The 26,963-nt window shown below is 35.2% G+C and overlaps 1 protein-coding gene across 5 annotated transcripts in view; it reads left to right on the top strand.

Moving 5' to 3' along the window:
- Positions 1 to 26,963, top strand: part of SLTM (SAFB like transcription modulator) — a 69,495-nt gene that overhangs the window by 12,975 nt on the left and 29,557 nt on the right. For 2 of the 5 annotated variants that reach the window (XM_058541695.1, XM_058541693.1), the window contains exons 4-19: positions 1,614 to 1,811; positions 2,725 to 2,772; positions 10,933 to 10,960; positions 12,290 to 12,758; positions 13,362 to 13,411; positions 15,963 to 16,081; positions 17,990 to 18,139; positions 18,373 to 18,476; positions 18,575 to 18,741; positions 19,244 to 19,329; positions 19,547 to 19,710; positions 22,116 to 22,296; positions 23,047 to 23,171; positions 24,020 to 24,190; positions 25,045 to 25,359; positions 25,468 to 25,612. In XM_058541695.1, the coding sequence (XP_058397678.1) occupies positions 1,614 to 1,811; positions 2,725 to 2,772; positions 10,933 to 10,960; positions 12,290 to 12,758; positions 13,362 to 13,411; positions 15,963 to 16,081; positions 17,990 to 18,139; positions 18,373 to 18,476; positions 18,575 to 18,741; positions 19,244 to 19,329; positions 19,547 to 19,710; positions 22,116 to 22,296; positions 23,047 to 23,171; positions 24,020 to 24,190; positions 25,045 to 25,359; positions 25,468 to 25,612 (2,520 nt within the window). The remainder of the gene's footprint in view (positions 1 to 1,613; positions 1,812 to 2,724; positions 2,773 to 10,932; positions 10,961 to 12,289; positions 12,759 to 13,361; positions 13,412 to 15,962; positions 16,082 to 17,989; positions 18,140 to 18,372; positions 18,477 to 18,574; positions 18,742 to 19,243; positions 19,330 to 19,546; positions 19,711 to 22,115; positions 22,297 to 23,046; positions 23,172 to 24,019; positions 24,191 to 25,044; positions 25,360 to 25,467; positions 25,613 to 26,963) is intronic. The other 3 variants (XM_058541694.1, XM_058541698.1, XM_058541697.1) reach the window with 3 other exon arrangements.

Raw genomic sequence — 26,963 nt, 5'->3', positions numbered from 1 at the left:
CTTGTCTACACTAGTGAGTGTATAATTAAGCAAAAATTATCCATTAGCTGGAAAAACATTGTGACTTAGGATAAAACCTTCTAATTTTCAAATGTCTAATTTTCTTTTAGCTCTTCAGTTCATGAATATGTTACAGTCATTTGAAATGTTATGAGGAGATATATACTTCTTTTCAGCATAATAGTACTGTCTCTTATATGTACTGCAAAGGATGCCTTTGTGTTGTTATTAAATGAACCTGGTCATAATGTCTAGCAGAACAAAAGAGCTTTTTTAAAAAAATCTATCTAAATATATCTTCAGTTTCTTCTTTTTTTTTTTTTTTTTTCAGTTTCTTCTTTATATTTCTTTTCCACTTGGAAGTATCAGCATATGTGATGCATTTGATAGAAATTAAGTGAATATACTTTCCTTGTCTCCTAGACTTGGAAATTTTGGAATTTATACAGTAGTGGTGGGTAAATGTCACCTATTGCCTAGATATATAAAGAGTATAGGAATTGCTTCCATTTATAAGTGAGGAGACTGGTCAAAGTTGGCACTTCAGATTAGGGGAAGTTCCCTTGGTGACTTCTCTTGATTGTTTTTTTGCATCTGTTCTTCTACCGTCATACAACCAGCTACTCCATTTTCAATCTCCAGTGTTCCCTGACTCATACATGGTGAGGTTGGTCAAGCCTCCTGTCCCAGAGATGCCTTGCTCCCCAAGCACTCCACATTCCCAAACAGTCATATTCCTTCTCTGTGCCCACCTCCTCAGAAATTTTTCTTCTCTCACTGCAGCTCAGCTATGAATGATTAGTAGTCACGCCCCTGCCCTTTTAACCCAGAAACCTTTTCTTAAATCTGCTAGATTTAAGAAATAGGTCAAGGTTATTAAGAATAGATATAGGAATAGGAAAGGAGGAAGGAACGTGCACTGCTTTCACCCCTTCTTTTCTCTGCATTTAATCAAAGAGGAAACTACACAGATGGCTGCTTTTCTTTGTTTCTGCTGAAGTACTATGTATCCATAAACTTTGAAGGGCAAACAGATATTCCTTCACAGAGATTATATTCCCCTGCCTAATTGACATTGTGGCATAGTGATAGAATTCAAAACAAATACACTTAAATTAATTATTTGCATATTTTTCAAGAACAGACATTGGTGTAACAGTTGGGATTCCTTATTATTAATTAGAAGTAGACTTTATGTTATGATATATAAGACTTCCAGGGTCTTTGAAGTTAAATCAAACTTTGACACGTGGAGAAATCAAGTCATTTCTTTGAAGCCATATCTTCTAGGACAGTTCCTAGGATATGGCTTGTTAAATATTAAATAACTGCAACTTGAGAGCATCTCTAGTAGCAATCTAGTTAGTGTGTATTTCAGTGTGAGAGATGTTGGGAACTCAGATGCATGGTTTAATGATGTTGGTATTGGACCCCCTCTATTTTTAAAGACAGTTAATATATAAGGTAAAATGATTGAACTTTGACTTTGGGAATAATGTCAAAATATGGTAAAATTTAAAACATTTAGTGATGTAAATTACCAAAAAAAACGTTTGGTGGATAGCCTACACTACTTTGCGTCTAGTTGTACCAAATTTTCTTACCATTAAAAGGACTGTGAATTGGAGAATCAAGAGGCACATGAACAAGATGGAAATGACGAACTAAAGGACTCTGAAGAATTTGGTGAAAATGAAGAAGAAAATGTGCATTCCAAGGAATTACTTTCTGCAGAAGAGAACAAGAGAGCTCATGAATTAATAGAGGCAGAAGCAATAGAAGATATAGAAAAAGAGGACATCGAAAGTCAGGTCTTTAGCCAGTTTTTTTAAAACATGACACATAAATTAAGTATTAAATAATAAAAAGTATTTTTTTCTAGTTCAATGTGGAAGTCTCAGAATTTTCAAAGAAAAGTATTTTTAAAGTTATTTATACATCACCCATAATCCTGCCACCTAAGAGGACCTTTTTAATTTTTGCTTATTATCTTCCACGTATGTATGTATTTTTCCCTGGTAGTTATTGTGCCATAAATTGCTATTTATTCTATATAATATTTTCACATAACATATCATAATGACTTCACAATCTTTGTGTGTTATACCATAATTTATTAGACTATTTTCTATGTGACTAATAACCACTACTTTAATTTGGGACATTTAAGGTTTAAGTTGTTCTCTACCCCACTAGAATTGAGTGTTTCATTCTGACCATGCCAACATTACCTGGTGGTAGTTTTTTTTTTTTTTCTTTTGCTACTTTAGTAGATATAAAAGATTAATTTGCATTTCTTTGGTTATTATCAAGAGTGGGGAAATTACTTATGAAAGTTTAATTTAAAAGCATATAATTTTACAAATCTTTTCTTTGAATGAAATAGATCATTTGTCCTGCTTTGAAGTATGTTAGTATGTCTTAAGAAAATCAGTGGATTAGGGAGTTAGTACTTGTTAGTATTCATGCTTAGAACACTTTTGTTCTACCTAGCTTAATAAATGAAGGGCTCAAGAAAGAGATTTTTCTAATTATCAATGTGACTAAGTTTTTTATGTTGGCATAAAAAATATAGTCTGAATTATTAAGTAGTGACTTAGTACCCATGGTATCATAGACACTGTACAGAACATGAGGCAAGTGTTAATCGGGTATAGCATAAAAGCATTCTCATGTTACCCAGATATTTTGTAAAGCAAAGCTATTGTATACCCTTTTACTTAGGAAATTGAAGCTCAAGAAGGTGAAGATGATACCTTTCTAACAGCCCAAGTAAGTTTACATTTAGTCCTATGAAATTTAATATTGTGGGTGGAAAGGCTTGGAAATGGAATCTTATTTTGATTTCATAATTCTTTAATTCATAAAACTGCCTTAAATTTAATACTGAGTTATTTATGTGGTATGTACAAAATACTTAAAATTGGCAGCTGAAATTTTTTTTTGCCACAAAGGTAATTGGGAGTTATTATAACAAGGTTTCTACCGTTTTCAGAATAAAAATAAAAACAGTCCATCCTTTCTGTAAAACATAACTAGGTTTTTTTTTGAGAAGTTTACACTCTCCTTGACTTTTTTCTGTCACTTTGGTATAAAATAAATCATTTAAAAGTACTAATATCCTTTTCAAAGCTAAAATTTTGTTAATTTAACACTCCTGGAATGGGAATAATATAAAAAGTATAAAAATCTCTGTTCTAGAAATTTACTTGGGGTGTGTGTGTGTGTGTGTGTGTGTGTGTGTGTGTGTGGAAAATGACTGCTCTTCTGTTGTGTGTTAAATTTTGTTTTTGGTATATGTGATATATACATAGTGGACTTTTTAAAGCATGACTTACAGATGCCATAAACAAACATTTATAACTCAATTTCTGCAGTATTGTTTTTTTAAATTATCCTTCGTCTTTATCTCATATCTGTATTCAAGAACTCCTTGTTCATGTATCCTCTTTGAATATTATACTTTCAAATAGAGATAGGAGTTCCCTCTGTTTACTAGATTTAGAAAAAATAGGGCCGGCCCCGTGGCTTAGCGGTTAAGTGCGCGCACTCCGCTCGCTGCTGGTGGCCTGGGTTCAGATCCCGGGCGTGCACCAACGCACCGCTTCTCCTTCTCCAGCCTTGCTGAGGCCGTGTCCCATAGACAGCAGCTAGAAGGATGTGCAACTGTGACATACAACTATGTACTGGGGCTTTGGGGGAAAAAAAAAAAAGGAGGAGGATTGGCAATAGATGTTAGCTCAGAGCCGGCCTTCCTCAGCAAAAAGAGGAGGATTAGCACGATGTTAGCTCAGGGCCAATGTTCCTCACAAAAAAATAAAAAATAAATAAAAAGAAAAAATAGTGATCAGGTCTCTTATTTTTCTTCTAATATTTACTAGAAGGGTATACAGTGGGGCTCACGTTCATGGACTGCTTAGCTGATTGCCTCTGGTCATGCTTTCTTTCCTGCAGCTCTCTTGCCTTTGAAATCCTGGTGAGCCACAAATGCTGGTGAGGCTATATATTGGCTCTCTGTGTTTATTGTAGTGGGGGAGAAATTGTGTTTCTGAGAGAAATGTTTCTGATAACTTGGAATATTCAGGAAGGAAATGTTAGAACTGTGAACATCTATATAGACTTGTCCCCCATACTGTCCCCAAGTACGTTCATTTCTGAGTGATAAAGTATAGATGAGAAGATTAACTCTCAAACTGGGGGAGTTCTTTTCTAGATTACTAATTTGCAAAAAGGTGGAGTTGAGCTCTTCGTGTTCTTTGGCAACTAGCTTTTTAATTTCCATCAAGGGCCACTCCGACAGGTGTGCAGGTTGTGAGTTGTGTGAAGGCATCATATCTAAGGGTACCCATTCACATAATAGACTATATATTTATTGTAAAAATTTCACAAATAGAAGTGAAGTATTTTAAGGAATGGGTGCCTTTTTCTAATTTTCACAAATTTTTGTGGGCTAGAGATGGCCTTGCTCCCATTCCATCCTGAGAGTGAAAGAACAGTTATTTATTTCTCATCAAGGGGCAGGTTTTGCCTTATGGTATCGAAAGATAGGGAAGTTACATCTTCAGAGACATATTCTTTAAGTAAAATGACCTTTTTTGTCTTTCTAAATAATGTATAGGGGAAAATCTAGAAACATATATAGATGTTTCTGGGTTCCATTGTGATCTATTGCTTCTAAATATGCTGAATGAATCTGTTGTCTCACTATTTGTTTTAAGGAACACTACATAGTAACCATCAGCCAGCTTCAGCTACTGTCTGCTCATGGGGAGTCTTTTCATCTGTATCTCGTCACTTTCCCCTTTCTGCGTTATTTTGAAACAAATTCTAGACATCATATTTTGCTTAAAAACTTTCAGTGTGTATCGCTAAAAGAAAAATCTTTCATTTTTTACACTCACTCCTAATATAAAATTTTTAATATCAAATATACAATTAGTACTCAAATGTTCAGTTGTCTGTAGTTTTTTTGTTTTGACAGGTTTTGTTTGAATCCAGATATAAATAAGATCTATACATTGTGATTGATTGAAATATCTTTTAGGTCTCTTTTAATCTGTAGGTTTTCCTTCCATCTTTTTCCCTCCACTATTTTATTCATTGAGGGAATTGAGTTGTTCATCCTATTGAGCAAGTGTTGGCAAAGTTTCTCTTCAAGTGGCAGGTAGAATATATTTTAGCCGTTGTGGGCCATATAATCTATGTCACAACTATTCAACTCTGCCATTGTACTGTGAAAGCAGCCACTGGTAGTAGGTAAATGAATGATGTGGCTGTTGCAATAAAAATATTTACAAAAGGAGGCATCTAGTGTAGTTTGCCAACCCCTGCTGTAGAGCTTCCAAAGTCTAGATTTTACTGATTACATTCCTGTGAAGTCATTCAACATGTTCCTCTGTTTACTGTATTTCCTGTAAATTGGTAAGTTGGTTATAGAATCTGGAGGCTTGCTATCCAATTCAGGGCACCCTCCTATTCCCCCCAAACACACACAACTACTTGATAGGTAGTGTTGTATTCTTCCATTTGGATACATATAATGTCCGGTTGTATCTTCTTGGTGGTGGTACCAGTTATTGATGAGCCATACCCCATGGATTTGTTAGGGTGGTCAGAGTGATGATATTTCTAATTCTATCATTTCTTTTTTATTTATTACCTGGAATGTTGCTAGAAAGAGAAACTTCTCCTCATTTACTATTTGGTTACCCAATGGTACTGTTTACAAAGGAAAGTCAGGATATGTGTTTGATTCTTTTCCTTTTATTTACCAATTTTCAGAATAATGAGCTGGTTCATTAGCATCTCCAACAGTGACTAATAAGTTTTTTATTTTTCCTTTTTTCTCCCTTAGTTTCATTTTGAACTGATGGATTTAAACATATTTAGTGTATTTCAGTCCATTGTAGTTATTATCCTTATTAATGTTCAAATTGTCCATCTGTAGCTAGTTAGAGCCTCTTCAAGTTGGCTCTTGAGTTCTTTCAGCATAATCCTAGTAGTCTGTGATTGCTTCCTTGCTTTCTGGTGTGTAATGATGTTCCATTTCCTGCTCCAGACCTATAATTAGCTCTTTTTTCCTTTTAGTGGTAAATGGTATTTCAAGACAACAATCTAAGTGGTAGCGGTGTTCATTGCTACTGGGTTGTTCCTGTTTTCTAGGCCTTTTCAATGTAAAGTGCTAGAGAATGTGTATGGTTTCTTTGTTTGTTTTTGTTTTAACTTTTAAGATAAAATAGATTTTGAGTTCATAGGGATACTTCTAAGTTGTTTCCTTTATCTCACACTACACATACAACAGTCTTAGAGTGATAATACCAACACCACCACCAATATGATTACTGAAAATAATTTAAGATGTCTTTCCCCAGTTATATCTGTCCTAAGGATGTACTCCTCTAGGAATGAACAAATTACTGTGTTTTAGACTAGTTCTGCTCTGTATGGTTATATCACCAAAATACGTATTTAGGTTGACTTTCATTTTATTTTCAATATTTAAGTATTGCTTTAAAAAATTTTTAATCTGCAACTTGTGCATCTATAATTATTTCAAAATAAAAAGTTAGAAATTTTAATCTAATTTTATAATTATTTAAAATATTTACATGGTTCCAAAGTCAAAGCTGCAAGACAAGATATATTCAAAAAAGTCCCTTTGACCCATGCGCTTATTGGCAAACTTTTTAAAATTCATGATTTATCCTCCTATTACTTGCTTTAATAAATATAAGCAAGTAGGCAATATATTTGTATAGGGATGTATTTATTTAAAACCAGTCTTCAGGCTTTGATTTGATGCTTAAATATTTAGCTTTTAGGCATTAGCCTCTAGGCTATTTGTCATACTAGACAGAATTTGGTTCAAATTTTACTTCTGTTACTTATAATGTTGTGACTTTGAGCAGGTTCTCTTAGTCAGTGTTTATGTTTATAAAATGAACATTATAATTCCTACCTGCTAGATTGATGTGAGGATTAATCATAGGTCCTGGCACATAGTACGTATGCAATTAGTGATTATTTGTAGAATTGTTTTACTAGCTTGGAGATACTAATTGAGAATTTTCTGGAAAATTTTCTCAAAAATCTTTACATTTGCTAATGCTTTAATTTAAGATTTCCTCTAGTCTCAATCTCTTCAATCATTTATGATCACACCATATATATTCCTTTTTCTATTTCCCTTTGCCCCTAATGTTTCACTAACGTGAAAGTCCTTCCCTTGTTTTGTCATATGAAGTCTGTATACCTCTCAAAGCCCGATTTTTTTCATCTCCTCCATAAAGTTTCCTCTAATAGCGCTTTCTTACGTAGTGCTTTACTGTTTACAGAGAACTGTCTATATCCATTATCTTATTTAATCCAATACATCCTATTTAGGTCGTATGTGATCTCTATTTTATAGGTAATATTCACATAGATAGATGACAGTACCACAGAGTAAAACTGTTTGAGTGGTAAAGACAGAATAAATACTTAGGTCTCACGATGCCAGGTCTGGTATTCTTTTCACTAAATAACTCCACGCTAGTAAATGTTGTTTTTTAAATTGCATTGTACTTACGCAGTACTGCAGTTAAGCCTTTTACAATATGTACAAATGCCACCTAAAAACAGCAGTATCTCACACTACATTTATTTAGTAAATTTACTCCACAAATATTTATTGAGTGCTTATTATGTGCCAGATATTTTATATTTCCCACCATCTTTAGCATATTGCCAGATAGCAGACAGTTAGTGGTTTAGGATTATTTTGAGGGTTTTTAATCAGTCAGGTTGAATACAGTATTTACATACAATTAAGGAGAAAGGAAGCCTTCCAGAAGAGATCTCCTTAGCACATATATGTACATGTATCACAAGATTAACCTAGGGAAACGTAGTAGAATGGATATATAATAAACACTTCGTTAAGTGAAAAATAAGTCCTCAGCTTGTCTTTGTCTCTTACTAGTCACTGTGGCTCCTAGGATGAAACGAAAATGGAGAAAGTTTGTAAATGAGTTTTGGCATTTGACTAATGGTTGTAGATCCCACTGCAAAGATAAATAACATGAGTACCTACCTTACAGAGCATTTGCTTCATTTTCATGTGTAAAATATTATATTTTTTCAAGATAAACTCAAAAAGTAGTTAATTTAAAAGGATGCTTTATGGGCCGGCCCCGTGGCTTAGCGGTTAAGTGCGCATGCTCTGCTGCTGGCGGCCCGGGTTCAGATCCCGGGCGTGCACCGACGCACCGCTTCTCTGGCCATGCTGAGGCCGTGTCCCACATACAGCAACTAGAAGGATATGCAGCTATGACATACAACTATCTACTGGGGCTTTGGGGGAAAAGAATAAAAAAAAAAAAAAAAAAAAGGATGCTTTACATTGTAGTTACTTATTTACTATATTCCTCATTCTGAAAAAAAAGTCTGTTTTCAGTGGAGGAAAATTATTTTCAAATAAGGTACATATCATGTCTATGCAGATATATCATTTAGACAGGAAAATTTCGTGTTGTCTTTCTTGTATTTCCTGGTTTGTTTCCTTATTGCAAGGATTTTTAGCCTTATTTAGGACGTTTGGTTTAACCTTAGTACTGCTATGTTTACTGCACACACTGAACAGTAAACCAACCTGCACTGATGTGTGGCCCAGCTTTTCTACTAATCCTAGTTGTTTTTGTGCTTTACCCCGATTGTAATCGCTTTGTTTTCTAGAAGCTGGGTAAGACTCTTTTTGTAGGGGCATTTAGTCTGTGTGATAAGGCCAGTGTTAGCACTATTCTGAGGAACTAAAGTTATGAAACCCTTCAGAAGACATGTTGAATAATTAGGATTAATATCTAAAAGCTCTTCAGCAAAGTAAGGCAAACCTTCAATTATTTTAGCAGCTAGAAATAACATTTCTAATTGGCAGGAACTACACAGCAGAAAGGATTTTGTTTCTTATGCCACAGTACTTTTTAAATTTTACTCTTTAAAATAGCAAATAATTTGGCCATTTTTTTCTTGAACCTATCAATATTGCATCTCTAGAAGAGTAACTTGGAAGTGGTGTGCTGTTGGCATCACAGATAGATAAAGGAGAGGCAAGTTGCATTCTTGAAGTTCATTTGTTGTGCTTTTAAGTAAAAGTTAAGGTATTCCAGTTTATCCCTCCAAGATAAATTACTAAACTAAAAGAGTTTGGAAGAAAAAGATGTATCTATAATTCCAGCCTAACATCCTTTCTTTGCTGCCACTGCCTACCACTCCATCTAGGTTAAAGCATTTTTCTTTCCTTTCCAAATATTGCAGATTAGAAATGTAATGATTAAAACTCAATTCCAGTACGACAGTTTGTTCCAGGACGACAATTAAGAGATTATTAGAGCACAGTTTAATGGACTTATGTAATAATAGGATTCACATTGCTATCAATCATTAATCTGCTTGTTTTGAACTATTTTTCTTCCTAAGCTTGTGGCTTTGTTGTTTCAATGTTTTTAGTTTCCTTTGTGGTACTTTAGTATGTAAAACAACTGGTCATACCCTAGTTGGGGCACTTGTATGTTAACTTAAAGTTGAAAACTCTTCTAAAATGATTTCTTAAAAGTATGGTTGTTATTTTGAGCATATAGTAAAATATTTGACATTTTTAAGGAATGCATACTTTTACATGAATCTAAAATTGTATTTTAAGATAAATATGCTATTTAAAAATTTTGTTTACAGTTAAATTTTTCTTTAGGTCTTCTTCACTACCAGGGTCTCACTCTAAGGCAGTATTGCTTAAAGTGTAGTCCCTGGACCACAGTATTAGCATCACCTGGAAACTTTATTAGAGATGCACATTCTCAAGCCCCACTCCAGACCTGAATCAGAAACTCTGGGGTTGATTTTCAGCACTCTGTGTTTTAAAAAGCCCTCCAGGGAATTCTGATATACACTCAAAGTTTGAGAACCACTACTCTAAAGCTTTGTATGTGGTAGCTTCACACCACCTTGACTGAAAATGATCTACTTTTACTTAGCTTTTGTGTTGAACTATTGTAAACTAAAACATCCGTTATTTTTTTTCTTTTACTGGGATTATAATGCATATTACTTTGCTTATTTGTTATGATCTTTAATTTTAGGAAAACATTGGTTCTATCTTGGTGTGATTACTTCAGTGATTTTTGCAGTATTTTCTTGGTAGAATAAAGATTTTTCCCTTTGTGATAGTCCTGTTTTCAAGCTAACACATGCTTAATTTTAGATTGGGTGAGGATATCACATATTTTAAAATTAAAATCAATCATATTTTAAAAATGTGTGAGTTGCTTGTTTTGATTACCTATAGCACAAATACCATTTTTAAAGTGGCTGACCACCAGTGTATATGTGACAGCTATGAGTTCATTTTTAACAGCTAAAAAGGAATGAATAATTTGAAACTAATTATTTTGGTAGTCATCCTTCTTACTTCTGAGATGCCTAAGAAGAGACTGTTTTTTGTTTGTGTTTTGTGCTTATTAATATGCAGTCAAGCCTTTGAAAGTGTATGTCTTCAGGTTATACTTTCTGGTACTGTTTTGAATAGTACGCCCTAAGAGTGCCTTTGAACTGAGTCACATAAAATAATTGTCAGTCTTTTTATTGGCAGCTCTTTGATATGAGTAAGGTTCGGGTTATATAAGTTAGTTTTGAAAACTGAAACTAAATAATCCGGTTCATTGTTGATCTAGTCATTGACAGATTTGCCTGTTTTCTTGTCTAAAATCATATATACCAGACATGTGCCACGTTTCTCTAAATGGGCTCTGGTTCTGACTGGAATATCTAATATTTGTTACTGATAGGTATCCCTAATTATTATTAATTTATACTCCAATTTAACTTGACTGATTTTGTACTATTACTAAAATCCAGTTTTAAATGAATTCGTTTTACATTTGATTATTCTTTGAATTTCAGGATGGTGAGGAAGAAGAAAATGAGAAAGGTATGTTTGATGCTAAGCAGAGTTTAAAAATTGCTGACATTGAGAAAAACAGTAAATTATGTAAAAAAAAATTCTTTATTTGAAGTCTTATTTTTGAAATGAGTTCATTTTCAAATTTATCAATTTAGTGAATTAAGTTAGCATCTTGATTTTATTTTTCAATTGGTTTTAATTTTCTTTTTAACACGATATGTTCTAACTTAATAGTACATATCAGTTACTGTAGTGGACAATGCCATTTTTAATTTAACTCAATTTTAATTTTATTTTTAAAATAACTTGTAGCACACGGTAAGTTGATTACATCCTTAAGACTGGCACTGCAGTAACTCATACGTGCTTATTGGAGTCCTAGTATATAACAGATAATTAATTTTACAACTGGTCCTAAAAATAGTGGGTGACCAGGAGACTGACTTCTTGTTTGCTGCTTAGAAAAACTTTCATACAGTCTTCTGACAGTTTTAGTAGTTTAGGAGACCTGTCTTATCCAATACAATTACAGGCACGTCAATAGCAATACATGTGGTCTGTGCAAGGTTATGGAAGAGTTCTTGGACAGAAGTGAAGGGATCCTACCTTGGACTAGGAAGGACGTGGAGCAGGGTTCTGAGCAAGGCAGAATAAAAAGCCTAGAAGCGATGATGAAGTAAAGCTACTGACTGAAAATCTCACATGCCCGAAACCTTTCTATTTTGGGGGAAGGCAAGACATCTTTGAAAATGGTAATTGCGGGACTGACTGGACAGGATGAAGACTGGGAATAACCAATTTCCCGAACGTTGTGGAGCAGGCTACCTTTGGAGCCTTCTGTAGCAGTTTTCCATACGATTCTGGACTACTCAAGAATTGAATAAGAAGAACGAAAAAGATGGGGCCCTGAAATATTTTGAAGACTGATTGATATCCTCAGACTGTGACCTTTCAAGACGTCACCATGGGAATTCTGAAGGTCCCGAGGGTTAAATCCCAAGATGATTCGAACATTGAATAACAAATCTGCACATTTGTCACTATCTCGTGGAGGAAAAAAATCTTCCATATGCCATTAACTTATAACCAGAAATGAAGAGCTGGTTTCCTCAGGATGGAACAATTTCCTCACTTTTGTTGTTTGGTATTTGTATGTAGAGATCATTTTTTCCATGAAGAATGAGTGATCCTGGGTAAAGGATTGTTTATGTTAGTTAATACCCTTGTGTTTTTTTCCTAACCTTCCATCAGTGCTAATAACTGGCTTTATATTTTCTAGGTCCTATTCTAGCTTATGAATATGAAATTGTTTAAACTTCTTGTTTTGCCATATTTATTCCTGTTAAATCCTCTTAGATATAGCAGGTTCTGGTGATGGTACACAAGAAGTATCTAAACCTCTTCCTTCAGAAGGGAACCTAGCTGAGGCTGATCACACAGCTCACGAAGAGATGGAAGCTAATGCGACTGTGAAAGAAGCTGAGGATGACAACATCTCGGTCACAATCCAGGCTGAAGATGCCATCACTCTGGATTTTGATGGTGATGACCTCCTAGAAACAGGTAAAAATGTGAAAATTACAGATTCTGAAGCAAGTAAGCCAAAAGATGAGCAGGACGCCATTGCACAGAGCCCGGAGAAGGAAAGCAAGGATTATGAGATGAATGCGAACCATAAAGATGGTAAGAAGGAAGACTGCGTGAAGGGTGATGCTGTCGAGAAGGAAGCCAGAGAAAGTTCTAAGAAAGCAGAATCTGGAGACAAAGAAAAGGATACTTTGAAGAAAGGGCCCTCGTCTACTGGGGCCTCTGGTCAAGCAAAGAGGTTTGTTTTTCTATGTCAGTTCTTTACGATACTGAATTCCAGCATTCAATAAGATCACTCTACATTAAGGGGGTGGCTTCAAGACCATGTACAGTAATTAGTACTTATGATCCTGCCTATAATATTTTTGACCGTCATAAGTTACTTTAAAAAAAATTTCAAGATCTTCGTATTATGCAGTGTGTCCTACTGATTGCATTGTCGAATTGTCAGCATATATTTGGTTTTTTTTTTGGTTTTTTTTGTTTTTTTTTCAAATTGACAATTTTTTTGTGTTTTATTTTTAAAAATCCTTGTGATGATGGTTAATGAACAACTGTCAGTCCTAAGAACACAAAATGAAGTCAAGTCCCAGTCCTGAAATCTGGAGAAGATGGCCATGAATAGAATTGTCAGAAAATCTAGATCTTCAGGCATCTTGGGGAAAATCAGTGCAAGAATCCTAAGGGAATCATTTGTTCAAATAACCTAATCTAGGCCTTTGGAATTGTTAATTTGTATGAATAGCACTAGTTTGAAATATAGTCAATATCAAGCTGTTCGATTTTTGTGGGTTTTTTTGTTTTTTGTTTTCAATTTTCTTCTGGTGATTTGCTTCTTTAGCTCTTCCAAGGAATCTAAAGACAGCAAGACATCATCCAAAGATGACAAAGGTAATGGATCTTTTCCTATTTATTTCAGTAGTAAATTACATATTTTCATTAAAAAGTAATAATTGCCTGGGGTTTCCCTGGACATTTTGTCCTTAAAAATTGATATACTAAAAATTTTGATGGCCTTTGTCTAAACTATAGAGTTAAATAGATTACAGTAAACTCTTGGTGTATGGAGTTAAATAGATTACAGTAAACTCTTGGTGCAATTGAAGCGTTACTCTTTAATTGCTTAATTTGTAAACTGGTATGTGTATGCTAAAAACCAATTTGGTATGTCTTTTTAACATTGTGTTATAAGCCACTATATTGAATATTAATATAATAGATATTTCATTTTCTTAGATTATAATTTCAGAAGTATTTTATCTTTAGTTGCAGTCATTTGTAACTGCTACATATCACCACAACCTTCTCCCTATTCTGCTAATAGAATGTGTGCTATAAATAATATTTGTGTACAGTTGTGGAATCTAGTATTTAAAAGAAAATACTTTTTTCATTCTTTAAATCAGGGTACACTTCTGTTAACATAGCCAGTATACAGTATTTTAATTCTTCAGAATTTACTTTTTGGGCCGGCCCCGTGGCTTAGCGGTTAAGTGTGCGCGCTCCGCTACTGGCAGCCCGGATTTGGATCCCGGGCGCGCACCGACGCACCGCTTCTCCGGCCGTTCTGAGGCCGTGTCGCACATACAGCAACTAGAAGGTTGTGCAACTATGACATACAACTATCTACTGGGGCTTTGGGGAAAAAAAAAGAGGAGGAGGATTGGCAATAGATGTTAGCTCAGAGCCAGTCTTCCTCAACAAAAAGAGGAGGAGTAGCATGGATGTTAGCTCAGGGCTGATCTTCCTCACCAAAAAAAAAAATAAATAAATAAATAAATAAATAAAAAAGAATTTACTTTTTAATTTGACTTATTTTGGGTTGATGGGAGTCTTATGTAGGAAAGTAGTTTTATTTTAAATTCTTGTAAGCTTAAAGGTGCAATATTTGATTGCTTTGTGTTATTGAGAAGTCTCTGATTATCTCATGGCCACGCACTATAGTTTCGTCTTGTACGTATCCTGTCTACTTGAAAAATATTTCTTGTTTTCTAAAAAATGCATTTTAAGGAAAAATAACACTATTCAGGTACTACAAAGTCCTAAAATGCCTCTTCAGTGCCTAAAAAAGGAGTCTTATGTATACTCTATGGTTTATTTAGTTATTTTGTTGGTATGTTTTAATAGTTGGAAATTTTAGTGATTGATTTAGTAATTGACAATTAATTGCAATACCCATGTCCCTTACAGTTTTGGTTAATGGATAAGGTATAATAAATAAATTTATTAAATATTATCCTTTGAATTTAGAAGCTTAGTAGTCTTGGTTAAATGTTAATGTTTTCCTAGTATTAAAATTTTTTTTTCTGTAATTTGAGAAGTGCCTGGGCCCAAATGTTACTGGTAACGTAAAAAAGAGACACACACTTGTAGTTAACATTCCATAAAATAAAGCCGATCCTTTGAGAAATGAGTTTCTTAAGAATAGAAATGCAGCAAATATTTTAATACTTAAAATATTTGAGTCATGTATGTGCTGTCTCACCATAAGTCTACTCTGATAGTAGTTTTTCAATTAAAACTTGTGGCATGTAATGTTTTTAAAGCATCGACAATTTTACTCTTTTTGCATATAATAACTTGAAGTTAAAAATTATTACTTTTAGTTGCTTATATACAGTCTCTCTTAAAGTGGGTAAGAATTGTTTTCCAAATAAAACCAAACGAATGAAAATTCCCCTTTTATAAAAGCACATTTGAAGAAAAGCACTGAAGAGTGACTGACTAGGCCTATTCTAAGGAATGGCATCTCTATGTATGAAACCATAATTTGTGTATGGAAATTGTACAGAAATGATTCATATAATCATTTACCGATTCTAAAGGATTTTGAGGTCTCTGGTCTTATTCTTGTAATTGATTTGTTTTAGAAGATTGTTTGTTATTAAATCCAGAGGTATCCAGTTGCATGTAATTCCCATTTTCTCTTACTCTTTCTCTAGTAGAGAATGAAGATGAGCTGGTTGGTTAGTCTTTGTTATTAAATATTTAAATTCTTGAAAACAGTTTATCTCTTGCTTTGACTTTTCCCTCTTGCACTCCTAATTTCTCAGGATCTAAAGCCCACAACAGATGTAGGTAATTAAGCAGTCTGAATATTCCTAGATAACTGCTTCCTGGTTGCCTCTATTCAGTGCAGTGGTGGAGTATGAATTATTGACAGCAAAAGTTCATGACACGTAATTGATTTTTTTACCCACTTGGACTTAAAATTCATGCAGTAGGAAGTGTACAAATGTTCAGACTTGTTTCCTTGCTAGTTGTTTCGTCTATTGTGTTTGATTTTAATAATAGCAAATTCATAGGATTTTGATTTAGTAAGGTTGTACTATCAAAATTAAGTGAAAAGATTTTATAATTTTGAGAGAATATGGCCCTAATAATTTCGTTAAAAAAAATTCCAATTGAGATACTTAAACATCTGATATTAAATCTATTCTAGGAAGTACAAGTAGTACTAGTGGTAGCAGTGGAAGCTCGACTAAAAATATCTGGGTTAGTGGACTTTCTTCTAATACCAAAGCTGCTGATTTGAAGAACCTCTTTGGCAAATATGGAAAGGTACATTCTTTTAACCTTTTTGTCCATCTTTCTAGTATTTCTATTTGAAACACGGATTGTATTCAAAACAGTATTATATAAAATATAATTTCTTCTTTCTCTTAGGACTGTTACAGGCATAATTTTTGAGTTTTGTGGTAATGACGAGTTTCATAATATAATCTCACTGAGAGCCCTGGGGATCTTTGTATTAAAAGCTCATATTTTGAGCCCATTTAAGCCAAGGACTGAGTTTTATTCATCACATTCATCATGATTTTTCTAGGACCTAGAATTGCTGAGGCTGATCTGGTCATCTGGAAAATATAGGTAGACTAATATTAGACAATGACATATAGAATTGGGAAAAAAAAAACTGATGTGGTTTGCGTCATGGTACAGATTCCACTACAGTGGTGGAGAAAAATATAAAACTGGTGAAAATATACTTAATCACAAGTTGTGATGTGTACTATGAAGTAAGAGCACATGGTGCTAAGAGAGCAAAAGGACAGGCTGTACTGTGGTTGGTTAATAGGAAAAATTTCTCTGGCATATAAGGGAAACCTAATGGAAGAGAAGAATAGTCCATAATTAAATGAATTGAATATTCAATTAATAGTTGTTGAAATGAATTGCAACTGATCTGTATCCCTTAGAGCGCTCACTACTTTCTACCTTACATTTTAGTTTTCAATATACATCATGTATAATCTACTCCAGTGTAAGCTCTTTAGCTCTTTGTTAGCAGGGACCTTATCTACTATGCATTCTGTGCACATGGTAGGCTTTCAAATATTTATTAAATTAATGACCAATATTGGTAAATAGCCATTAATGAGTGTGAGAAAAATCTATCTTCTTGATTTTAGGAGTTGTTTTTTTTTCTTCTCATTTAATTAGAGAGTTGCCTGAGTGTTAGGGAGGTTTTTCTAGGTGTCAGATACTGAACACTGAGAACAGTAGTCCCATGATCAGCTGTGGTATATTTTTTGTTCTATTTTCAATAATTTATTGTTAGAGAAATAAAAACAATATTTTAATGTTGGTGTTTATTAGGACTAAAGCCATATAAGGATTCCATGCACTTGATAACAAGACTTTGGCTTAAAAATTGAATGGCTGTTGGGGCAAGTCAGCTTCTCCCAGAGTTGAGATAAAAGCTGATAGTTTCCAGCCACCCACACCTTACAACCTCTTGAATTCCCTGTTGACCTCTTCCTGGCATTATGTCTGTGTTCCTCTTTGTTCAGCTCTAGATTGTTCTCTCTCACTTTTCTTCTCACTCACCCATCCTTGTCTCTCTTAACTATTCATTTTATAGTTGAAATTGTCACTTTAATATAGGTATAAATTATAAAAGCACATAGACGGAAAGTGTGTCTTTTTAGGGTGTATTTTTTAGGGTGCTTTTTTACATGTGGCAGATTCTGTATTCGGTTTTGAAAGTTTCTTATAGTGGTCCATTATAGAAAACCGTTAACACTCATCTAGAAACTTTCTAGAAATTTATCCTTTTTTATTTTTTTCTCTAAGAGGTTCGGGGTGGGCCTGTGATAGGGAAATTGTGACCCAAGTCTAATTGAGAAAATTATTTCTTTGCTTTGGTTAGTTGTGCCATTACTTCATTGATGTGACTAATTTTATTTTGGCTATATATTTGAAAAAAATTAAAAGAAAAAACCTAAAAGTAGGTTAAATTGCTTTTTGACACTTTAAATTGTTCCTCTGAATATTTACTAAGTCCTTATAGGGAAGGTGATCACAAGATTATGAAACATAATAATATATATCCTAAATTTATGCTTTATCCTGAATTTATATGTCCTGAATATATCCTTTAATTTGAATAGTCTCAGTTCTGAAGTTTCATCTATTTAGAAATATATGTAGTTGTAAAACTTTCTAAAGTATACTCTCATCTTACAGGTTCTGAGTGCAAAGGTAGTTACAAATGCTCGAAGTCCTGGGGCAAAATGCTATGGCATTGTAACCATGTCTTCAAGCACAGAGGTGTCCAGGTGTATTGCACATCTTCATCGCACTGAACTGCACGGACAACTGATTTCTGTTGAAAAAGTAAGCTTGCCTAACTGTTTATAAAAGGAGGTTGCTTTGAGGGCTAGTAATTCTCAATTTAAAGGTGTTTCACTGGGAGGGAGTAGAATTAAGAATGATTTTTATTTGTATGTATTCATTTTTATTTTTTTACTTCTATGTTTTCCAGATTCACTATCATCAGCATACTTTTTATAATCATGAAAATGTAACTTTAAAACTTACAGATTTTTTTTCTGGTTTAAACCTTTCAGGTTAAAGGTGATCCTTCTAAGAAAGAATTGAAGAAAGAAAATGATGAAAAGAGTAGTTCAAGAGGTTCTGGAGACAAAAAAAATATGAGTGATAGAAGTAGCAAGTAAGGATTTATTCTTTTGATAAGCACATAGACTGTTTTTTTACACTGATGAAGTAGTTCTCATTCTGTTATTTTCTTGTGTGGGGTGGTATGGTCAGGACACAAGCCTCTGTCAAAAAAGAAGAGAAAAGGTCATCTGAGAAATCCGAAAAAAAAGAAAGCAAGGATACTAAGAAAATAGAAGGTAAAGATGAGAAGAATGATAATGGATCAAGTGGCCAAACTTCAGAATCGATTAAAAGAAGTGAAGAAAAGAAGCGAATAAGTATGCTGTGTATCTTTCTTCTCAATCCCTTTCTAATGTATTCTATGACTTAATTTTTACAGTGGAAGGAAAAACTTGACATTACAATCCAGATAAATATTTAAACTTGGTTGTTAGATGTCACTGTGGTAGAAAAGGAGGTCTGATAGGACTAATTGTCTTCTCCTTTTCTACTCTTGGGAAACAGATGTATTCTTCTAGCTAAGCCTGTTTACTATTAAATCTGGGCTGACTTAAAACAGTCGTTGATTTATAGCTCTGTAATTGAGAGCTGTGTGATTGAGAATTGGGATCGTTTGGTATCACTGAAAGTATTTATGTTAGCGGATTGAGCTATTTTTAAAAACTCTTTGCATTTAAGTTCTCATAGAAAAAGTAGGTTTTTTATTTCGTGTATTGGTTTGTGACTATCTATGAATTCAGCATTTTTATATTACATTTACTTGCTTTTTTAATGAAATATTTTTTGGACATTTGTGTGTCTAATTTTTTTTCCTCTTAGGTTCAAAGAGTCCGGGACATATGGTAATACTAGACCAAACTAAAGGAGATCATTGTAGGCCATCAAGAAGAGGAAGATATGAGAAAGTAAGTCTCCGAGAGGGATGTTGTATACTATTCCACCTATTTCCAAAAGAAGATAATTCAGTATCTCTGTAACCATTTTTGCATACTTCCATGCTAAAAAATCTAAGAAAAAGGGAATGTCATTACTTATTTAAGCTTTTTAAATGACCAGCTGAACTTGAAAAACAAAACCCAAAATTATTTTAACTTCTAGTCCTGTTATAATTTTTTTGTATAGATTCATGGAAGAAGCAAGGAAAAGGAGAGAGCTAGCCTAGATAAAAAAAGGGACAAAGACTACAGAAGGAAAGACATCTTGCCTTTTGAAAAGATGAAAGAGCAAAGATTGAGAGAACATTTAGTTCGTTTTGAAAGATTGCGACGAGCGGTGGAACTTCGAAGGTAGGAAAAGAACCTATTTCATACCGGTCTTTAACTGTGGGTACATCTTTAATACTAGTTATAAATCAGATTTCTGGAAATTGTATTCCCACGGAAAGCTATTTGCCACTTTTAAGAAGTGCAGTAAAAGCTAATGATTTCTTAAGTTTGCATAGCATTTTGTAATTTACACAGGACCTTTCTATCTGTTATCTTTATCTCAACAGTTCTGTAAGGGTAGTTATGCCCATTATATAATTGAAAAAAAACAGAGGCCCAGAGAGGCTAAATGACTCTTCCATTGCCACATGGCTAGTGAGTGGCAGAGTCGGGACTCAGACCCAAGTCTTCTGACTCCAAGTCCAATGCTCTTTCCTCTTCTCCAAAGCTGCCGCCATAAAATACATGACTTTAAAGGAAAAATTGATTTTGAGATAAGGTAATCTCAATGTGTAAGCTACAGTGTTCAAATAGTATGTTGACATTTTAGGACAAATTCTCTGTACTTTGGATTAGAGTCCAAGTGAAGGAAGATTTGCCCTATGAACCTTATTGTGTTCAAGCTCTATCCCAAAGCAAGCATTCTCTTTAAAACACAGAACAAAACAAACCGTTCTATTTTCAGTGGCAATATCTCAGCAGTTCATCATGAGTGCCAGTTTGCTTTGTATGTCAATTTGTGGATGATGCCACTTAAAATATTCTTGTGAAAGTATTTTATAATATAAATTTCCAAATGTTAACCTATCTTGTTGAGAGGTCACTTCCCGTGGGATTTCATCTATTCATTCACAAGAGTGTTAGGAACTACCAGAGATACTTTTAGCAACTTGAATAATACTATAATTGCCACACACTTTACTAAAAGGAAAGAATCCGTACATTACTCAGAACCCACTTTCCCTTTTTTTGATCAAGTCCCATTGTGCTGAGCTTCCTGTTTAGATGACAGCAAGTTGGGAGGAGAGTGAGAGTGGGAGCTACTAGAGCAGCGATTCTCAGACCTACCAGACCAACACCCGTTATACAAAAAAAGTTGCAGCACCCTCTTTACTATTCTGAAATGAAATTGATACAAAATATACCTTCGTGTACAAATAATTTCCAAAAAATCAATATAATACCTTAACTCTAATATAAAGGGGAAATAAAAGTAATTTATAATGAAGTGTGTATTCCAGATATGAATGTTTAGGCATGACTCTCTAGAAGACCTAATGACGTAGTCAGATGTTTGCACCCCTCTTTAGGGGTGAGAAGGTGACAGCTACAGATACAGTCTGAAACTGGTGTGTCATATTGGTGAGTCAAATACCAGGAGTGGTGTTGATATTATGACATGATTTCTGAAATGGTGAACAGCTCTTGGTGAAGTTCTCAAGAAAGTGTAATTTTCCCTCTATTTACATGGGTTTGCAGTCCTGGAAATTTTACCATATATAAAACCATGCCAAAGCAAACAAACCAACTAGCATTTGTTAAAAATGAGTTAGGTTCTAGGCTCAGATTCTTTTTTTAAGGTGATTTTGTTTTGTTTTGTTTTAATGACAGGAATGTCCATTATGGCATTTGAAAGGTATTAGGAGTGTTGGACAGTTTTCTGTTTTGCAGGACTATCCTGACTATTCCATGCGTCATAAGATTCTTGGACTTCTTGGTGCCCACTCACTAAATGCTAGTGACAGCTCCATGGTCACTGTGATAATTAAAAATGCCCCTCATTGAGAACCACTGGGTTGCTAGAGGAAGATACACTGATAGGCCAAGTACACTGAGTGCCTTAGAGTGAAGAAATGACAAAAACACTATTAAATATCTAATACAATAACTTAGTTCAGCAAACATCTGAACTACTTCCTGACTCAAAAAAGCATGTTACCTGGAGCCATCTATTATGGGCCAGTAAACACTCCAAAAAAAAACCCTTAAGGGCAACTATTTTAGATGTATAGCATTTGCTGTAATTCAGGTTGATGGGTATGATCCCAAGTCATCAAAATAAGGTATACTTTGTTTAAGGAGATAGAATATATACTAGATACTAGAAATTTTTCTATCAAAAACAATAGAAGTTGTAGTTTTGTAAATTTGTATATTAGTAGAATTAGTAGAATATTTCCTTTTTAAAATGTCAGTCAATTAATGGGCTATTATTATAGTGGGACTTTTATTTAAACAGGAATCATCTAAGAGGCAACTACTCTATAAAATTCGGCCATTCAGTTGACAATCTTAATAAATAAGTGACAGTATTTGGATCTGTTTGAAGTTTTATTTTGAGTTCTCTTTCCAATTATTTTAAAACTACTTAGATTGAGTTGAAATTTAAAATTGCCAACCTCAAGGAAAAATTCAAATTCAAAAGCTATTCTCTTTCACACAGTCCTAGCATAATTTAAGTATTTCTAAATACTGATTTTTGTTAGACGAAGAGAGATTGCAGAAAGAGAGCGTCGAGAGCGCGAACGCATTAGAATAATTCGTGAACGGGAAGAACGGGAACGCTTACAGAGAGAGAGAGAGCGCCTAGAAATTGAAAGGCAAAAACTAGAGAGAGAGAGAATGGAACGCGAACGCTTGGAAAGGGAACGCATTCGTATTGAACAGGTGCAGTCAGAAAATCTTTTCATCTTAAATAACTGACCTTTCTCAAATCCTGTGATTTTTGCCCTAAAATTTGCTTTACTTGTTGTAAAGCTTCTCTAGAATGAGTTCAGCTAATGAACATTTATTAAGTGTCCCTGGAAGATAATAATGAATTAGATACTAGTTAAAAATATGTTTCGTAATGATTTTGTTCTGGCCAATTGGTACTAATAACTCGAGCTCTGCAATATCATGGCAGCCTAATAGTCTGAGCATAGGACTCTGAGTCCAGAGTAGTTGTAATCCAGGCTCTGTCACTATCCCAACCTTAGAAAATCCTAACTATTTCCTTACATGTTACAGTGGGAATGATTTCCCAAGGCTGGAAGGAAATAATGCCTCTCTTTGCAGAATTGCATCCAGGGTTTTAACGCACTTAGTCTCCATACATATGAAGAACTCTAGTTCTAATTCCCTTGAGGTGCTTTTGTTTCAGTCAAATGATTACACTAAATCTGACCCCCCCCCCCCAATTACTTGCCAGCTTGCACCACCCAATCTCTGTTATTTTAATGTGGCAGAACAATAGCTGTAGCCTAGATTACTGATCACTGAAGTCACATTTGTTTATTTATTTGTCCCAGGTGTGTGTTTTGCCTGGTGCTTGCCTATGATGGTTTCTTAATGACAGGATTAAAACAAGGTCGCATATATACTTACCTTATGTTTTCATTTTGCATTGGTTGGTTCTTCCTTCTGTGTTGTCTGAAGGAACGTCGTAAGGAAGCTGAACGTATTGCTCGAGAACGAGAGGAACTGAGAAGGCAACAGCAGCAGCTTCGTTATGAACAAGAAAAAAGGAATTCTTTGAAACGCCCACGTGATGTAGATCATAGGTAGTTACTTGCTTTCTTCTTTAACAGTTAAACTTGCTGTCTTATTCCTTTTAAGCTAAGACGAACTAGAGAATTAGAAAGTACAGGTAGCCATCACTGGAATGAAAGGTCATGGTCAACAGGGATGGGAATGATTGCGGTGCTGGAGTGGACTCAGTGCATTGTCAAGTACAGAGAGTCTGCTCTTCTTCCCTTTTTCCCTTCCTGATGCCAAATGTTTGTCCATTACCACTGGAAATACACGCTCATAGTAGGCTTCAAGGATGGTTCTCGACTCAGACCCATTTTGAAAATTCTTGTAGGGTAATGCAGCTAGTACAAAAATGCAAGTCATAAACTTGGAAGGACTAAAACATAGATTGTGTTGTGTGTTTGCGTTATACTTATTAATAGACTTCAAAAATATGATATAGTCATTTCATTTTCTTAATATAAATTCTGAGGTCTAGTTGACTGTTGAGAAATAGGTGGAATGAATGAATTGTGCTTGAGACTGACTTCTGACCTTTCCACAGTTAAGTGTAACTGAAAAGGTTGTATACTGCTGGTTAGAATTTTATTATAAAATAGTATCAAGTATTATATCTTATTTGTCTTTTCCATTTAATAATTTTAAAACATAATTTTTCAACTATTTTCTCTCCTGTGAAATTCCTCTAACAGTATATGACTTAATGTAATTTATTAATTCATTCTTTGCTAGCTTGTTCTTGTGACAGAATGTTTTGTGTCTTGAGTTCATTAGCCCTCTGTATCCACAGTTCCTAGCATGTGGTATGTATAACTCCAAGTGTTATTTGATTATTGTCAAACTAATTTATATAAATGAGCAACTGTTTCTCTTCAAGGCGAGATGATCCTTACTGGAGCGAGAATAAAAAGTTGTCTCTAGATACAGATGCACGATTCGGCCACGGATCTGACTACTCTCGCCAACAGAATCGATTTAATGACTTTGATCACCGAGAGAGGGGCAGGTTTCCCGAGAGTTCAACAGTACAGTCTTCATCTTTTGAAAGGTAAATAGATGTGTGAAAATTGTTGTGTTTATTCTCTGAGACTTGCTAGTGATAAGTTTAGTTCTCTATTAAAATCTTAATTAAGGAGTACGGGTCAGAACTGAGTGTTCAGAGCAAGTCATATGTTTGATTTTGGTTTTTGTTAATGGAAATGTGATTCAGTATTCAAACTTAGTTTAATAGGCCACCATAACCAGGTTGAGTAGGTTTATCTTCTTAACCTTTAAAACTAAGTGGGAGTGGGGCCGGCCCTGTGGCTTAGCGGTTAACTGCACGCGCTCCATTACTGGCAGCCCGGGTTAAGATCCCGGGCGTGCACCGACGCACCGCTTCTCTGGCCATGCTGAGGCCGCGTCCCACATACAGCAACTAGAAGGTTGTGCAACTATGTCATACAATTATCTACTGGGGCTTTGGGGAAAAAAAGGAGGAGGATTGGCAATAGATGTTAGCTCAGAGCCGATCTTCCTCAGCAAAAAGCGGAGGATGAGCATGGATGTTAGCTCAGGGCTGATCTTCCTCACACACACACACACAAAAAAAAACCCTAAGTGGGAGGACTGTTAGCTCTGGATGTGCCTCACTGTTCAGAATAGTGCAACGTCCTTCAGGTTGGTAGTGACTTGAGTGTTTGATGTAGTTCCTCCTGGACGCTAAAAACCCAACCTTCATGCCAGACATTTAGCTCAACTTAAAAAAATATTATAGTCAATAATTGTGGCTTTTTTGGTGGCTTTACCTTAAATTAATTTTTAAAGAAGGTGTAATTATTGTAGCCTATGCAAATAAAGTTAAGAATAAGGGCAAGTGAGTACTTCTCAGGACTTGTGTTCTTTGTTTTGGATGATCAATAGGCGAGAACGCTTTGTTGGTCAAAGTGAAGGGAAAAAAACGCGTCCCACTGCACGAAGAGAAGATCCAGGTTTTGAAAGGTATCCCAAAAATTTTAGTGATTCCAGAAGAAATGAGCCTCCACCACCAAGAAATGAACTTAGAGAAACAGACAGGCGAGAAGTACGAGGGGAGCGAGACGAGAGGAGAACCGTGATCATCCATGACAGGCCTGATATCACTCACCCGAGACATCCTCGAGAAGCAGGGCCCAATCCATCTAGACCAACCTCCTGGAAAAGTGAAGGAGGCATGTCCTCTGACAAACGGGAATCAAGGTATTTGTGTAGTTTCTGACGCCTAGCTAGTGGTAAATAATACATTTGGATTTAAAAAAAGTTATAATCAAGTTTTGATCGTATGTGTTTTGGGGTTTTGTTTAACAGAGTCGAAAGGCCAGAACGATCTGGGAGAGAAGTATCAGGACACAGTGTGAGAGGGGCTCCCCCTGGGAGTCGCAGTAATGCGTCAGGCTATGGAAGCAGAGAGGGAGACAGAGGCGTGATCACAGACCGTGGGAGTGGAGCACAGGTAAGTGCTTATGAAGGTTTATTGTCAGCTCTTCAGAGATAAAGTTGGAGGACTTACCATTTTGATGTGGCCTAGGTTAGTTAGATATTGGGGAGACTAGTTTCTTGTAAAAGATCTTAATGTTTCTCATGTTTTACTGTCAGTAGTTGAACATCAATAGTCCAAAGAAGTAAGATAGTAGCCTTGAAATTCTTTTTTTGTGTGTGTGTGTGTGAGGAAGATCAGCCCTGAGCTAACATCCATGCCAATCCTCCTCTTTTTGCTGAGGAAGACCGGCTCTGAGCTAACATCTATTGCCAATCCTCCTTTATTTTTGTTCCCCAAAGCCCCAGTAGATAGTTGTGTGTCATAGCTGCACATCCTGCTAGTTGCTGCATGTGGGACGCGGCCTCAGCATGGCCTGACAAGCAGTGCGCGCCCAGGATCCGAACCCAGGCCGCCAGTAGCGGAGCGTGTGCACTTAACCGCTAAGCCACGGGGCCGGCCCCTAGCCTTGAAACTCTTATTCCATTTGTATTAAACTTCCTGCTGAAGTTTGAGAATTATTATATTTGGTAGACGAGCCTTCCTAGTGACGACTTGGGTTTTACTTCCTGTGAAGAAGTTGAGGCTTTCACACTAGGTGGAAAGTCTTTGGCTCCTCTTTGTGTTTCCCTTTCTCCTTTTTTTAATACTCTCCTTTCTCTCCTACTTTATTAAGGAGCTTAAAGTGTAGAACTGAAATAAAACTTACATCTCTGCTTTTTTTTGTTCTTTTATTTCTAAAGGTAGGCGAGTGGAATATTTTATGTTTTTTAATTGCTTTTTACTGTTATGACACTTTATTGACTTGAATATTTTGTAAGTTAATGAACCTGGACAGAGGACAGTGTCTTTATCTCTTAGCAACTCAAAAACCTTTTACCTAATTTGAAAGCATTCTATTGAGGAAATATTGGCATATATGGGTTGACAGTAGTACAGATAGAATATCCTCTTAAATTATATACAAAAAAGAATTCTGAAGTGTGTGTGTGTATCCATCCTTCAATTTGCATTATAGTCTGATGCCCTGTTTTGTATTTGAATACATATTTAGGCTTTTTAGCAACATTTTTTACTAGAAAATTTTTTAATCCCTTGGCATTCTAGGTCATATCAATATATACTTGCCATTTCATCCAGAGCATTTATGAAACAGATTGGGCCTGATGGCATTATGAGCTTTAATGTTTCTAATAAATAGAAATGTTCAGTAGATCAGTTCATTGAGCTATTTACCCTGAACAGAACTTTGAAGACTGGGTGCCTAATCCAGGTAATCTGCCATATTTGGAGTAAAACTTAAGGCAGTCTCGTAGACTAGTCCCTG

The sequence above is a fragment of the Diceros bicornis genome, chromosome 5, assembly GCF_020826845.1.
Source record: "Diceros bicornis minor isolate mBicDic1 chromosome 5, mDicBic1.mat.cur, whole genome shotgun sequence".
NCBI classification, from domain to species: Eukaryota; Metazoa; Chordata; class Mammalia; order Perissodactyla; family Rhinocerotidae; genus Diceros; species Diceros bicornis.
Note: the sequence above shows the minus strand (reverse complement) of the source record. Positions and strands in the feature narration are given on the sequence as shown.